Source organism: Diabrotica virgifera, chromosome 5, assembly GCF_917563875.1.
Source record: "Diabrotica virgifera virgifera chromosome 5, PGI_DIABVI_V3a".
Taxonomy (NCBI): domain Eukaryota; kingdom Metazoa; phylum Arthropoda; class Insecta; order Coleoptera; family Chrysomelidae; genus Diabrotica; species Diabrotica virgifera.
This window is the reverse complement of record NC_065447.1, coordinates 59061105-59077536: the sequence shown is the minus strand read 5'-3', so window position 1 is coordinate 59077536 and position 16432 is coordinate 59061105. Positions and strand designations below refer to the sequence as shown.

Below are 16432 nucleotides of genomic sequence, written 5' to 3'. Positions count from 1 at the left end.
ATGGATGAATGTTTATGTACTTTTGGATGTATTGTATACTGTAATTATTATGCATTTCCACCCATGTTTCTATTGAAAACTTTTTCTTGTTTCACTATTTCACTAAAAATCATTTATTTTTTCCTAAATGCCTTGGTCTATGTGTATTTTATTGTCATGATCCAAAAATCTAAAATAATATCTGCCCGGGCCAAAAAATTAGTAAATTTATAAAAAAAATCATTTTTAATTATTAATTAGTCTGGACAAAATTATGTCGGGCACCCCTTGTTTTTGATAATTTTTAACATAATAGATTACGTATCATTTAATTTCTATCCATTAAATAGATCGGTGAAGGTCGTTGTTATATCGGATCTTAAACGAAATACTGAGAAATGCAATTCTCGATATGATTACCGGTACTCAAATACAAAAGTAATCATAGAAATCAAAATATCCTACTAATACAAAATATGTACTGAGAAATGCGATTCTCCATATGATTACCGGTACTCAAATACAAAAGTAACAAAAGTAATCAAAGTAATCAAAGTAATGAATACTGTAAATTATTACTTTATACAAAAGTAACGATTTGTAACGATTACTCGAAAGGAACTAAAATCAACATCACTATAAGGCATTCTGCCAGTCTATTTGTTTTTTGTATTTGCTTTCTCACTTCTTTGTCCAGGTCTCCGTATCTGGACGGTGTAATTCCAAGATATTTTATTTCCATTATTTGGTCAATACTGATGCCATCAATTTCTATTTTACATCTAATTGGTTCTATACTAATTGCTATTGTTTTAGATTTCAGAGATGAGATTATCATATTGAATTATTTTGCTCTTACGTCAAATCTGTGGACTAATATTTGCAGACTATGTTCATCTTGGGATATCAATAGTGCGTCGTCTGCATAACAGAGTATTTTTACTTCTTTGTTTCCCATTCCTTATCTTCTTCCTTTGACGACGCTTTTGATGTTATCTTCAAGTCAATCAGACATAGACATGCTGGCCTATTATACTCTAGTAATTTCTCTGTAATTTGCTTTATGACGAATGTTGCATCTGTATACAATCTTCTACTACGAAAACCCTGTTGTTCATCTCTGTATCCCCTGTAACCCTGCAACCCTGTTGTTGTATCCTCTGATTCATTAGTTCTTGTAAAATTTTAGTTGGTTTAGGGTAGTATTTAACAAGTTGATGCCTCTGTAGTTTTCTGGCTGCTTTTTATCTCCTTTTTTGAATAGTCGAATTAGTTCGCTCGTTCTCCACTTTTCCGGTATTTTATTGTTTGTATTTTATATGTGTAAATATTCTTTATGATAGTTTCATGCAGTGGCGTAACAAACTCCGTCGGGGCCCTCCGGCAGAATTCGAAATGGGGCCCCCTTTAAAAAATTACTAAATGCGACATGTGTAACAAATACCTATGTGTTACAGCCCAGTAAATCAACGTAAATTGTGGCGATACCGTGTAATTTTCAGTGTCACCACCGAAGTGGTAACCCAAGACTTTTCGAGTTATTTATGAGTAAAAGTGTTTATTGGTCAACAAAAAAAAAAAACACGTTTTTAGGCGATTATTCGCAAATAGTTCAAAGAGTAAGTATTCGATCGAAAAGAATAGGTATTGCTAGCAAAAATGTATCTACCTTATAAAAAAATGAAACAAAAATGAAGTCTATCGACTCAGTAAAAGAAAACTTGTAGCTCATGAAAAGTTTTTCTTATTCGTCAAATTCCATATCGAATATTTCAAAGTGAAATAACCAAAAAATGAAATACTGTTCGGGAAACTCATTAGAACTTTTTTAAAGTGTTTAAAAGAAGCTTTATTTTTTACACAAGTTTCTAGCATCAAAACTAAGCCAGTTACGGTCAAAATACAGGTAATCCCATTTTCTGATAAAAAATTGTGAAAATCGCCCCCTATTTAGCACCCCAAATGAAACTAATTATTATCGCCTTACAAATTACCTAACTTTTTTATACGAACTCTAAGTTTCACCGGTTCAAAGTGCTTATTTTTAAAAGGGTTTTTTTGGTTATTTCAGGTTGAAATATTCGATTTGGAATTGGACAAATAAGAATAATTTTTCATGAGCTTCAACTGTGCTTTTTTTGTGTCGATAGACTTCATGAATAAGTACACCATTTTCTGTATCTTACAAGCTACATTTTTGCTACAAATATTTTTTCGATATCTAATATTTAATTCGATAAATACTTATTTTTGATTTATTTTCGAAGAACCCGTCTTTTGAAAAAGAAACATTTTCACTCGCAAATGACTTGAAAAGTATTAGCATAGATAAAGAAACTCTATAGAAGAACAACAGTTGCTTATAATTAGTCAATTTATACATTTCCGGACTTACTTTAAACGTATGTTTTTCACCCCAAGGAGGGGTGTCACCCCCGAAGTAAAAGCAACCAACGGTATAAATCCAACTTTGAAGTGGAGTGTAAATAACTAGAACCTAAATCCAAATTGTCAAGCAAATACGTCCGTCGTGACGCTGATAATTTCACTCCAAAACTGTCATTTACTGAGCTATTGGTGTATTCATGCATTGTTTATGACGACTTACATTTTTCATCTTTATTGGTATAGAATAAAATAGAACAAAAATTTCTAAATTATTACATTAGTATTATTCTATGAGATGAACAACTTTCTTCGTGCACTATCTACTATCAGCGAATATATCTACAATTTTATTAATTCGGATGGACAACTTCATTTTCAATTCTGCACTGCTTAAAAAACGTATGTATGCAAATAATATAACAACACATTTTTACATATGTTAGACAATAAGATCGGACCCTTGACATATTGGGGCCCCCGTAAGCTTCATGCTGCCTCTGTTACGCCTCTGGATAATTGTATCGAAGTACTAAACGTAGGTAAAGATTAAAGAGAAAACCCATTTCTAGATTTAGAAATATTGTTCTAAAATTCGGCAAATTGCAATTCCCAAATCTTTCACTAGTCACGTACAAAGCATTATAGTTTATTGTCGTTACCATAAAATTTCGGTAGGCCGGAAGGGATTAAGTTTCTAGATATTATGAGATGATACACTTGGCAAATACGTCTATTTAGAAATTTACGTTTTTAATTTTAAACACACAACGTAAAATAATATAACAATAACAGATTTTTACATAATATCAGATGACAAGATGGGACCCCTAAGCGATTGTGGCCCCCCCGCAAGCTTCACGCTACGGGGGCCTCTGTTACGCCCCTGGTTCCATGCTATTCAAACTTTTTTTTTACAATTCCATATTCACAAACTTATTTTTATTAGGTACACTTTTCCACCTAAAACGATTTGGGAGCCTTCCATAGAAGCCATCAACGAGTTCGACATGATCAAAAATGGGGATAAAGTAATGGTATGCCTTTCCGGTAGTAACGACTCGTTATGTCTTCTTCACATGCTACTGCAGTATCAAAATTATATCAAGAACAAAGGAGTTTTGTTCAGTATAGGAGCAGTAACAGTAGATCCTGATTCATCAGGATGTGATCCTTGCGTGCTGATACCACATTTGAAGAGTTTAGGTGTTCATTATATCATAGATGACAGAAAATGTGATGTTGAAAGTGAACCTGGTAAGTACGTTGTACAAATATAGAATTTTCATTAATACATACATAATAATTTTGAGTGTATTGCAAAATAAATGGAATGATTTTATGAGCAAATGGCAAAGTTCAGCTTTATAGTAAGCGGGGACAGTGCATTTAACCAGAGGACTAGACTTCCTGTATAATACTATTTATTGCATTTGTTAATTGATTACGTCTGTTTATCGTTTTTTCCGTCTCCCACATAGTTTCCCATTTTCCAATATAGAAATATTTGAAAATACCTCTAGAAACATATTTATGTAATTTGTTATGTATAAGTCGTCGTTTACGTGGAAGGCGGATCCGGGTCCAGAAAGGAAGGACTTTAAGTAAAATTTTTATTTACGTGAGTGATTAAAGCGATCTGGTTCCGATGACAGGAAAAATAGCACATTAATTTGTTTTTCTGAACTACTTAGAACTCGCTAAAATATTTAAGCATATCTCTATCTACCAGATTTTGTGTTACTCTTTAATGGCGCCCAACGTGGACTTTCACCAAAAACTTCATAGACTGCAAAAAAAACTTTTTACTGGCATACTGCAACTAGATCTCTGAAGAATAATTTGCCGACAAATAGTCGATTATCTCATATTATTTGATTGGCCCTCGGTGGAGCTAATTCGGAAATTGATTCCAAAAGATTCATTTCTACGATCTACCTTGGGTCTTAGACCGCACCTGGCTCTCATGATTCATACCTAGTAAGCGATTGGTAGAATTTAAAGGAATCTGCCAAATGCTTACAAGTACTTTTAATCCTCTTAGAGAGAGAGAGTTTTCAATGCAAGCAGATGATTCGATTTGGTTTATCCAAGCGACACTTTTAAGACGCAGCTATTACAGAGAAAGCGCTATATTCGATGCAATTAAGACTTAATAAACAAAAACTTCTAAAAGGAACTTTTAGATATTCTACATGTTAGACATTAAACTATTTGCTGTACTTATAGCCAGTAATATGAGTTATATATGTTTATTTACTTATTTATATATAAATGTTTATTTTTAGAAAAAGTGGAAGGGGCAAAAGAAAATTACTATAGTTTTTGTACACAAGCTTTACGGCATCGACTGTATTCTTCCGCCAAAAGTTCTGAGTACAACGTTCTAGCCATAGGCCAGCATCTAGATGATCTCTGTGAGAGTTTTCTTCTCTCTGTTTTTCATACGGGAAAATTAAGAACGATGAGAGCACATTATTATATTAGGTAAGTTACACAAAAGTTTTATATATCGCACGTTAATAATAAAGGGGCACAACTTTGAGTTGTGATTAAAATTTTTAAATTTTGAGTTTTAGTCATAAAACGGCTCAATTTCTAACTGCCTGGTCAGATTAGTGTAAAGATAAATGTAACTAATGAATGTAGACGCATGTATATATAGGTCTATATTCGTTGATGTAACTATCGAAACGTTTTTTTAGTTTTCTGGAAAACCATATTTTTGAGTTGTGCCACTTTATTATTAAAGGCGCGAGCGAATATGTATATTTATAGGAATGTATGTATAACAATATAATTTTTAGGGAACATGAGTTACGAGTGATCAGACCGTTTGTGTATGTCCGTGAAAAAGCTGTACGTCAGTATAGTACCAACGAAAATTTACCAGTACCTACTAGTTCTTCCAGTCCGAAATTAACCAAGGAAAGTCAACGTATCAAACAGGTTGGTTATTTTTATCAATATTTTAGTCCAGGGGATTAGGTATAACGTCTGATCAAACAATATTATTTTATGATAAATGTGCTTTGCTCCATATCGAAATTCACTAGCAATAGGATAAAATTTTCAACTAAAATTTAACAATTTATCTGTGAGCCGGTATAGTTCTTCCACTCTATCTCTGCACATCGTCATAATTCGTATTATACGAAATAAACCAAAATATGTGAGCCAAACGTACATCCGTTATAATAATGATAAAATGGTTAATATTACAATGGGCTTTTTAAGACTTCCCTTTTATGTCATTTATTGGCATATAGGTTAGCCAATAGTCCAATAACATCTACAGTAAATAAATATTTAAACCGTAGTAATCAGAATTTTTTTTTATTTAAATTTATGTGTCTCGGCAGCAATGGCCATTGACACAAACAATATTGGTTATACAATAATTAATTACAATAAGGACTTAAAACTAAATATTATAACAGTTAATTTCTAAATCTTAAATAACATTAGGTAAAAATTATGAAGAAAAAAAATTGGATATACAATCATTGGATACTATAGAGACGTGTACAACTAATTATAAAATTGCTTCGGTCTTCTTGGGATACTTCGGACGTTGTTTAGTCATAGTAGCAGTTGCATATGAACTAGTAAGATTGTAGCACTTAGAAATAAGGGGGAAGATAAAAGCTTGGAAAATTTAGATACTGCTTAAATACAAAAGGGTCGAGAAAACTAGGGGATATTTCTAAAAACTACTTTGCTACGGCGGCTCGTGTTTTGGTTGGAGAGCTAAGGTTGTGAGTTCGTTAAGAAGAAGTTAGGGATTAGGGAATATTTACTACTATCAAAAATTTAAACAAGGGTACTTACAGATATCCTGGGGTGTTAAATATAAATCTTGGCTATATTTTGTTAGGGCGCCTTACCAGGAGTTTTACTTTCTATGATCATCCAACATCTTAAAATTTGACTCTAAAAAGCTTTTAAAGTTTGTGGTTAAAATTTTGCCAATAGGTTAGCGGTAAATAAACAGGACAAAATACACAGTTATGGCATTTATTGAAAAATTATTCCTTGAGATAACAAAACTTTCAGATTACATAAAAAATTACCTGTAAAAAAATACATCTACTTTTCTGAACATAGGTTATGGTGCACCAAAAGATAAACAATAATATTATTGCATTGAGGATTTGATATCTGACTTAATTATGACTTGTATAACTGACTGACTGACCTAATTATGACATATATTATAGCATTTGCATTAAAACAAAAATTTATATTCATTCAGGGAACAATGTTTACATTAAAGAATTGCTGACTACTCCTCGTAGTACTTAATTATTGAAAATAACAACAACTATGTCACCTGTCAAATATCATTCCGTAAATCTTTTATTTTTAACTATTTCAAAAGGTTTCAAAAAGGATTTTAACATTAACTTACAATTATGTCTTTACAATAATATTTTAATGATGGAAGCAAAATTATTCTTTGTTCTGTTCAACAATTTACTTTTTCATTTTTGTATTTTAAGTTCCAAAAAGATTTATTTTTTTATGTTGAAAGAAATTAACGTTATTAGTTTGAGAATTTTATAATTATTAAAAGTCACTATACCTTAAAATTCAAAACTTCACCATTGTGAAACTTGACATGACACTTGACAGCACGTACGTAGTTCATAAGTCACTCGAAGGGGAAAATGTCAATGGAAAATTACTGATTGCACCATATACCATTATACCATGAAAATACCATAAAACAAAAGAAATTTGCTTATTTACCTCGGGAAATAGGTTTTCTAATCCAGGAGACGGGAGGCTTGGGTTTAATTCATCACTACGATATTAGTACTATGCCGGCTTTCATAAATACATACGCAGTATTTTTACAAAGCGTATATTACACTTTTACCATCAAAAAAGGAACTGCTACACCATCAAACTGATAATACACCTACTTAACAACAACACAGAAGAACTTTGATAGATCCCATTTACTTGGAAATTCTTTTTGCGTCGCCAAAAAGCCGGTTACTCACTATCGATGTTTACTGATTCACTACCATTGTAAGAATGCCTGCTTTCTTCTCCGTCTCCTGCCAAAATTCCTTGATCCTGTCACTACGCAATTTCCGGCTTCCGTTCTTCAGGGCCAATTACGAGCTTCGATCTTTGTACCAAATTCAAACAAACCAATCAAATTGATTTTCAACATTTCTTCTAGAAAGTTCATCTACGCATTAGAACTGTACTTTTGTCAAAACTTCTTACAAATTCTGTTTTTGCGTCTCAAATAAACAGGAATCTTGTAACACATTGAAATGTGCGCAATACTTTGTAGATGTATACAGGTGCGGTTTTAGAAAATTCCTTGCAATCTGAATTTAAGTAAAAAACTGAATAAAAAAATTTGGACTTCTTAGAGAGGGATTGTAAAATCTATACAAATCTAAAGATCATATTTTCACTGGTTTTTTAAACGCTACAAGATTACTGGAAGAATTGGATCCAGACATGGTGTTGCTAACAGTGGGGGAACATTGATTTAAATTGTTACTCATGTAGTCAAAAGTAACTTGAATTTGTTTATATTAACGCTTTGGATGTCTGGAAATAAGTAATAACCTTGGATACATCACTGCAATACTGGTTGCCTAACCGTTGGCGTCCGTTGGGACGGGATAGCAACAGTGAAAAACTATTGACAGTTTGACACTGAATGTGTTTAAGTTGGAAGATTATTAATAGTCCATGTGGTGAGACCGCTCCCGTCTGAAAAAAAATTCTGATTCGGTTTCTTTGTGGATTCTTATTAAAAAATGTCCCCTTTAAACAAATCTGAAGGGTGCCGGGCGGAATTTTTGGGCAGAAATTGTTTAAACAATTTTTTTAAACAAATACAAAAGATCATGTTTTTTTGCTCTGGAACATATATTTTTAGATTTTATGGGTCAATCTAAACAAGAAAGGTATCTTGTAATTTTTCTCAGAAATTGATAGTTTTGGAGTTACAGGCGATTTAAAATCTGAAAAATGCGAAAATACGCATTTTCGAGGCTTACAAACTCATATTTAAATTAGTATTTTTGAGGTTGCCAGATACTTAGATTGAAGACTGAACATTCAGCTTCAAGATTCTGAAGAGTGATCGCGTCTAACTTTAATTTATACCGTTGTTTTTTAATTGTTAAATATGCGTGTTTATCCGATTGTTGTGCCGGTGTGGCGCGCTCCATTTCAAAAATCTCCTATTTTCCTCCGAAAAATATTTTTCCTAGATTCTTTGGGACATTCTAAATAAAATAAGTTTCTTGACATTTTTCTCAAAAGTTAATAGTTTTTAAGTTATAAGCGATTTAAAATCCGAAAAATGACAAAAAAACGCATTTTTGGATTTTAAATCGCTTATAACTTTAAAACTATTAACTTTCTATAAAAATGTCAAGAAACTTATTTTATTTAGAATGTCCCAAAGAATCTAGAAAAAATATTTACCGGAAGAAAATAGGAGATTTTTGAAACGAAGCGCGCCGCACCGGCAAAAAAATCGGATAAACACGCATATTTAACAATTAAAAGACAACGGTACAAATTAAAGTTAGACGCGATCACTCTTTAGAATCTGGAAGCTGAATATTTAGTCTTCAATTTAAGTATCTGGCAACCTGAAAAATACTAATTCGAATATGAGTTTTTGAGCCTCGAAAATGCGTATTTTCGCATTTTTCAGATTTTAAATCGCCTATAACTCGAAAACTATAAATTTTTGAGAAAATTTAAAAGATACCTTTCTTGTTCAGAATGACCGAAAAAACTTAAAAATATATGTTCCGGAGAAAAAAAAACGTGATCTTTTGTATTTGTTTAAAAAAAAATGTTTAAACAGTTTCTGCCCAAAAATTCCGCCCGGCACCCTTCAGATTTGTTTAAAGGGGACATTTTTGAATAGGAATCCACAAAGAAACCGAATCAGAAATTTTTCCAGACGGGAGCGGTCTCACCACATGGACTATAAGTACCCACATAACAATTTCATGTTCTTAGTAGATTCATAGAACATACTTTTCAGAAAAAGTATATACTTAGAATATGCGTAATTACTATTGCGAATGTGCAGAGCATATACTGAGTATATACTACATTACAGTACTTAAACGTTCTATGTATATACTTAGAATGTACTACCGCACTTCTTTTCAGTATATACCAAGAACATACTTTTTAGAAGATTCTAAGGAGGTGCTATAAACCTTCTATTTATATAATTAGAATGTACTATCGCACATATTTTAGTATATGGGAAGAATATTCCAAGGAAGTGCTATATACCTTCTAGTTATATACTTAGAATGTACTATCGAACATATTTTTAGTATATGGGAAGAATATTCCAAGAAAGTGCTATATACCTTCTATGTATATACTTAGAATGTACTATCGCACATATTTTTAGTATATGGGAAGAATATTCCAAGGATGTGCTGTATTTCTCAGAAGTATGTTTTCAACATCACCCAATCTCATCCTATAGGTTCTACCAAAGAATAGTAACACACCCACAGGGTGTGTTAGTATTCTTTGGTTCTACTAATATATTATGTTTACATATTCTAATTGCATATGAGAATGTAGTTATTACATTCTACAATATTACGTGAAAAGTAAGTATAAAATATATAAACTTTAGTTAGTTATATAGGTTCCTATGTATAATAAATATTATATGGGTAATATATTTAGTTATTATGTGCACATCAAAATAAAAATGCTGCTTATATAATTATATAATAGCCAAATATATTATAATATGTATGTAAATTACTAAAATTTATAGGTATCTATATACATTATACATACTTTTACTTACTAGGTATTTAGGAAATATTGAAGTACCAATATGAATTTATTATTTTCAAACTGCTTTTTATGTTCTTAAAAATGTTTTAGTCCTTGTAGCTAGAAATACTTAGTCCTTCCTAACAGCGTAGACATAAATGCACTGGAAACTATTTTCATATTTTGCTCTTTTGTTACCTACCCCCTTCCCTTGTGCAGGTATAAAATGCAATGCAAGGGTCAGAATGACAATGAATGGCCGTTTCCGGATTCCCGAAAATTATTTTACTTATGGTATAAACTCAAATCAAAATGGTATATTCATTTCAACTGAAAACGAAACGAGAATTTCTCATTTTTCTTCACAATAGAATTAAGTTTTAAACTTTTTACCATACAATTAAAACGGTTTAAAAAAAATGAATTAGATAGTTCAGTAGTACCTACTAAAATACATAAATTTTATTAATTATTCTTAACGCGAAGTTGATAATCTATAGGCTCACATATTATTCTTCTTCCTATAGGTACGTACATACAGTATATTATTTTTAGATATTTTAAAAGTATATACAAGTAGGTATGTGTTAAGTATATACTTTTGCATATACTTACGCATATACTAAGAATATTCGATTAAGGTATATTCTAAGAATAAACTTTTACGAACATTCCGAGATACTACGTACCCGAATGTGCTCAGTATATTCGGTGCAGGAATATTCTTTGAGGCACATGCAAACAACATGAAATTTAGAATGTTTTTTATGGTACATGCTATGCTTGTACTACGCATATACTAAAAAGGATATACTTCGACGAATGTTGGTAGGATATGCTTAGAACATGATGCGAACATCATTGTTATGTGGGTAAAACATCTCTTACTGACCGAACTTACGCTTGTTCTTGATGTTAACACGTAACACAATTGTTATTAGTCACTATTTGAGCGAAAAATAATTTTGATAACTAGTATTTACAGTAATATACAAATTTCGGCACCAATTTACAGATCGATACATACACGTTTTGACGTTAGTTTGATAGTCAATCAGAAATTAAACTGTTTTTTATTGAAAATAAACAAATACATGGTGCAAATATATCGTTTGATCATATTCCTGTTGTTGGTAAATTTAGGTTTAGATTTAAGAAGGTTACCAAAAAGAATATGTAGTTGGTAACAAAAAATGCGATATGAGAAGACAAAAATGTAAGGAAACAAAAGACACAGTCGCACGGGTTCTTTCAGAAAAGTTAAGTAACATGCAACAAACATAAAAAGAAAACAAAAACCCTTAAAAAATATTTAGTATTTCCACGTTGATGTTTTTTTAGCACTTTTTCAATAACTAAATATCAATTTAGAGGTTAAAACATAAGCTAATAAATAAATTACATAAGCTCTGAGCTTCGCTGGTGTCGCTCCTGGCGGATTACTAATTCAACTTTCACTGGTAATTTTTAAATTTATTATTTAATTGTTATCGCTTAATATTTACAACGCAAAATAGTAATTAAATTGTAATCATTTTTTAAAGATTTTGCTAATCATTTTGACGTTCTATTGATAAAATATGAATTTCTTACTTCGGATACTTTCACAATTATCGTGTAGATAGCGCAGATTAATTTATAAGTACATATTACGGAACAGTAAAAAAACTTAAATTCAGCATTTAAAACGTAAGTATATTTAAGGTAAAAATATATACCACAGCTTTGACCAACTAATATTTATTATAATTAATGTTTTTAATTTTAATTTTAAATTAATCACTTTGACATTTATGTCAAATTTCCGGTAAACGTTTACATACTTGCCACTACTGGCGCTCGCGAATTTGTAAATATCCCCTCTACGTACGAGCTCACAGCGTATACCTAATAAGCCAAACACTTAAAAAAATTACAATTGTCAGTAGATAAATCAATCACCGACCGTCGTTTTATGTCTGTCTTTGTTCAATGCATGGTGTTGTCTATGGAAAGGCGGCTTAAATTAATCGTTTTAGTTTCTGTGAGCAGGAAAGAGACGTAATATAAAAAATAATTCGTGAATAATGTCATACTTGTGCAAAGACACAGTGGAAGAACTATGTAGCTCTTCCTAATGGTGCTGTTCGATCGTTTGTGGAAACGTCTTGTTATGCATACATATTTTATCTTTATAGCTTCTTCAATTATCTTTATTTTTTAGGTTCTAATTCAACAAGAAATCCTGTTCCCGAAACTGTTTTCTTCACTCCGTTTAGCGCTTCGTCCACTAATAGGCTCAGAAATACGCGAATGTGAAATTATGTACAGAAAACGGTTCAAATCCAAAGATAATGACTTGTCTGATGAAGAAACCGACGAGGAACCCGTTTTACAGTAGAGAGACTTTTTGGTTTTAATTTAATGGTAATATTGCTACGAAGAAATCATTAATATGATCTAAAGAGAAAGATAAAACGTGAAGCATTGGCTTGCTATTATGTGGAAACATTTCGATGTAAAGGAAGTGACATGAGAAAATGGTGAATTACTGTGGTTCTCAAAATGTGAAAGGGACAGTTGATATATAAAATTTCAAGGCTGTGGAGGATCCAGTAATTCGATCATTTTTAAACAAAAAAACTTTTGAGTAGAATGAAAATGGTCCAGAGATATTTTGTCTAAAGATCTCGAAGTTAAAGTATTTGTTATTTAAATTTCATCCCTATGTATTTATTTGTCACTGATCCATATATCGAAACATAACTTTTTCTTGGCCACGTCAGTTTTTGATATTCAAGATTCGTTAGAAACTTTTAAGTATTGTCTGGACATTTTAGTATTTTAGACATGTTTTTAATTTTTTTTACCACTTTCATGAGACAAAAGACCTGAGTTCGATATCATATAATATAAAAATACGATATACTTTAAACTGTTAAAAATCTGTTTTATAGATTAACACATTTTAAAATCGTTCCTCACATTAACTAAAATATTATTACAAAAGGTCATTGATTTGTTAGTAAAGTGGCAACTTCTTATAAAATTTGTTAAGGTGGATCGAATACACTGTTAAATATTGCTACAAAATTAATCAAAATCACTATATCTAGGCTACCGCACAATTGGCAACATATACCTACTCTTCAACTGCTGTATGCCTCAAAACGTAATACTGTTTATAAATAAAAAGATTAATATAAAGAGAATGTATACCGTCATATGTTATAGTTTTGCTAAAATGAGTTGATATACAAAGACATGTCGCATGTTACAGAAATCCTTGTATTAAGCCACCTTGTTAAGCGTACTCTAGATAACCCACAATGTAATAGCAGAGAACAATAACCACAGAGAAATGACACGACCGTACTCAAAATGTGTACCGTTTTTGAAGACGCATGCGCGAACCTGGTTGCTTTAAGTGTTCCCAACACATTCTAATTCCAGCTAATTCTGCCACTCTGGTTGTTTTACGATAGTCCGTAGGCGTGTATGGTAAATATTTGACTTAACAAGTTTGAGCATTTATATAATAATTATAATAGTTAAAATGTCTGGTTACTCGTGTGTGGTTCACGGATGTTCCTCTGCGACAGGAAGAGAAATAAGTTTATTTAGATTTCCTAAGAATAATAATAGGTAATTGTTATTGCTTTGTAATTTTTACATATTAGTTATTAGGTATCTAATAGTCTTAATTTGACTTGATTAAATATTATTGATAATAAATCATGAAGAAAGTGATTCATTTCCTTGTATACATTACCCCTACGTAATGCATAAAAAAACTAAACTTTGCTCTGCCAACCAAAGGATACCTATTTCAAAATAAAAATAATAAATTTGGTGTCAGTGCATGTATTTTTCATAACAGACGCAAGTCTCCGAAGGGCCAACCAGGTCAAAACAGATGTTGTCCGGGTGTCATCGCATTCCAAGATATCCTATTTTTACGAAATAAAAATATATAAAGAGTTCTATACACGACAATTTCTGATTTACACGACGCAAACAAAATCAAAATACTATTCAAACTAAAAATTGTTGGAGACATAATTGGGGCGATAATTGGGAAAATCTTGCCAATGATTCTTAAAACCTCGATCAATATAAAATATTTACTACGATCAAATGCCTTTTAGAAGTCAATAAAAATAAAAAAACAGTAGATGGGGGTATAACAGTATGCCAACGAAAATATGTAATCCACTATTCTGTTGGCAGCTATTTTGGATTTTCTATAATGAACTCTTTTCTACTAATCAAGCCCCTTCATTTGATATCCATATTGAGGTAGTTGTGAAATTAAATATCTAACCCACCATTTTTTGACGGCCATTTTGGATTTTCTATAATGAACTCTTTATTAGTAGTCAAGCCCTTTCATTTGATACCCATATTGAAGTAGTTGTGAAATTAAATAATATGTAACCCACCATTTTTTGGCGGCCATTTTGGATTTTCTATAATGAACTCTTTATTAATAGTCAAACCCTTTCATTTGATACCCATGTTGAAGTAGTTGTGAAAAAATATGTAATCCGCCATTTTATACCGGTGGACATCCTGGATTTACAATGATACTGAATGTATAGTGTATGTAATGTTACAAATCGGTGTAATTGTAACGATTCATATAATACTTTTTTGATTATTTTTTAGATTGTTACATATTTATATTTATAGAAATATACTCTTACAGTACTTCTTGGGTATTTATTCGTTTGCTCCGATATTCGACTTTAAAGGAAAACTGTACTTTTGATAGGTTTCCAAGACAAGAACAATATTGACATTCGATTTCAACATAAAGTTTCTTGTTATCGATAACGAACATTTGTCACCCAAAGAGAATTGGAACTTTCAGAGTTTGTGACATTTCTGTAGCCGTTACAATGGCTGTGTTATCTTTCGATAACCTATATTAAAAAATATAATTTATTAGGAAATACCTCGACGAACAAATTATATCTTGTATCAGCCCAAGCCAAAAACAATCAGTGAAAGCCACACCTACCGTAATAAATAGGTATATTTTATTATTGGTCTTTCAATGCCAAAATCAGGACAAACAAAAAGGTATTTTTGTTTATGGTTCCAATCAATATGATTTTCATCATTACTTTGCATTGTGCGATATATTTGCAACCTTTTATAAATCAAAAATAATTCCATTATTATAAAGAATGCCAACAAAAGCCGGCCCTGTACGAAACTTTTTTCTCGGTGCAATATTCTATATTAATTTATTGAAAGTCAACATAAGTGCTTAATTTTATTTACGAATTTATATTGTGTGATATGCCCACTGACTATTACTTCGATGGTCGGTCTGGTTGCTTGAAGTGTCGTTGGCGGCTTAGCCACCAAAGATCAAAGGCGTGTCGTTTCTCTGTGGTTATTATTCTCTGGTAATAGGTACAATTTCAGTCGGCGAACATTTTTGAAGGAAGTGTAATAATCAGATCGAATTTGACATGGTAGGAATATGATAATAGTGTGATTCAGTAATGTTAGGGTGCTCTTAAAACGTTGTCTTTACATCCCAAAATTGTAGATTTTTTATTTAAACATATACATTGGTCTATTAATCATCTTTCTTCACTTTTGAGCGTTATTTGTTTGACTTGGTTCGTATGTGTTTAGGTAGCAGTCAATCCAATAGTATATTTATATGTAACATTTTCCAAATACATAGATACATACATAACCGATTGCCGCTTATACCCATAGGTGTCGATGTTTCTTCTTTTATATGCTACTCTCTGCAAATTTACGCCACGATGTTCCTCTTTTCCTAAGTAGTTCGTTTACACTAGTGTTCCAGCTTTTCCTTGGTCTGCCCCTCGTGCTTTTACCTACTGATTTGGCCTCCCATTCCATTTTCACTTGTCTGTCACCACTCATTCTTATCATGTGTCCAGCTCATTTTAACTTCTTTTCGTTGAGCGATTTTACCTGTAGTTCATGCCTTTTTCTTCTTTTGTATAAACTTGCTCCCACCACTTTTCTTAAGTATCTTATTTCTATAGCTTGTAATCTTTTCCCTTGTCTGTAATATTTTCCAAATATAATTGTTTAATTAGGTACTCTATTATTCGTTGTATACTATGTAGATTTCACTTCTCATCAATTCATTAAATTTTTGAAGTTATACTTCTTTAGGCCCGATTGAGAGTGAATTTTTATTATTCTGGGCGCATGCGCACACCGACAGTATGTGTTAGTTGCTAAATATTTCAAGTTACGTGTGCGTGAAAAGAATATATTAGTGTTT

At 31.7% G+C, this 16432-nt stretch overlaps 1 protein-coding gene across 3 annotated transcripts in view; it reads left to right on the top strand.

Moving 5' to 3' along the window:
- The window catches only part of LOC114331029 (uncharacterized), a 443107-nt gene extending 429601 nt beyond the window's left edge, over nt 1-13506 (top strand). For 2 of the 3 annotated variants that reach the window (XM_028280506.2, XM_028280498.2), the window contains exons 14-17: nt 3314-3621; nt 4653-4851; nt 5172-5313; nt 12374-13506. In XM_028280506.2, the coding sequence (XP_028136307.1) occupies nt 3314-3621; nt 4653-4851; nt 5172-5313; nt 12374-12550 (826 nt within the window). In that variant the 3' untranslated portion in view covers nt 12551-13506. The remainder of the gene's footprint in view (nt 1-3313; nt 3622-4652; nt 4852-5171; nt 5314-12373) is intronic. The other variant, XM_028280491.2, reaches the window with a different exon arrangement.
- The last annotated feature ends 2926 nt before the right edge of the window (nt 13507-16432 follow it).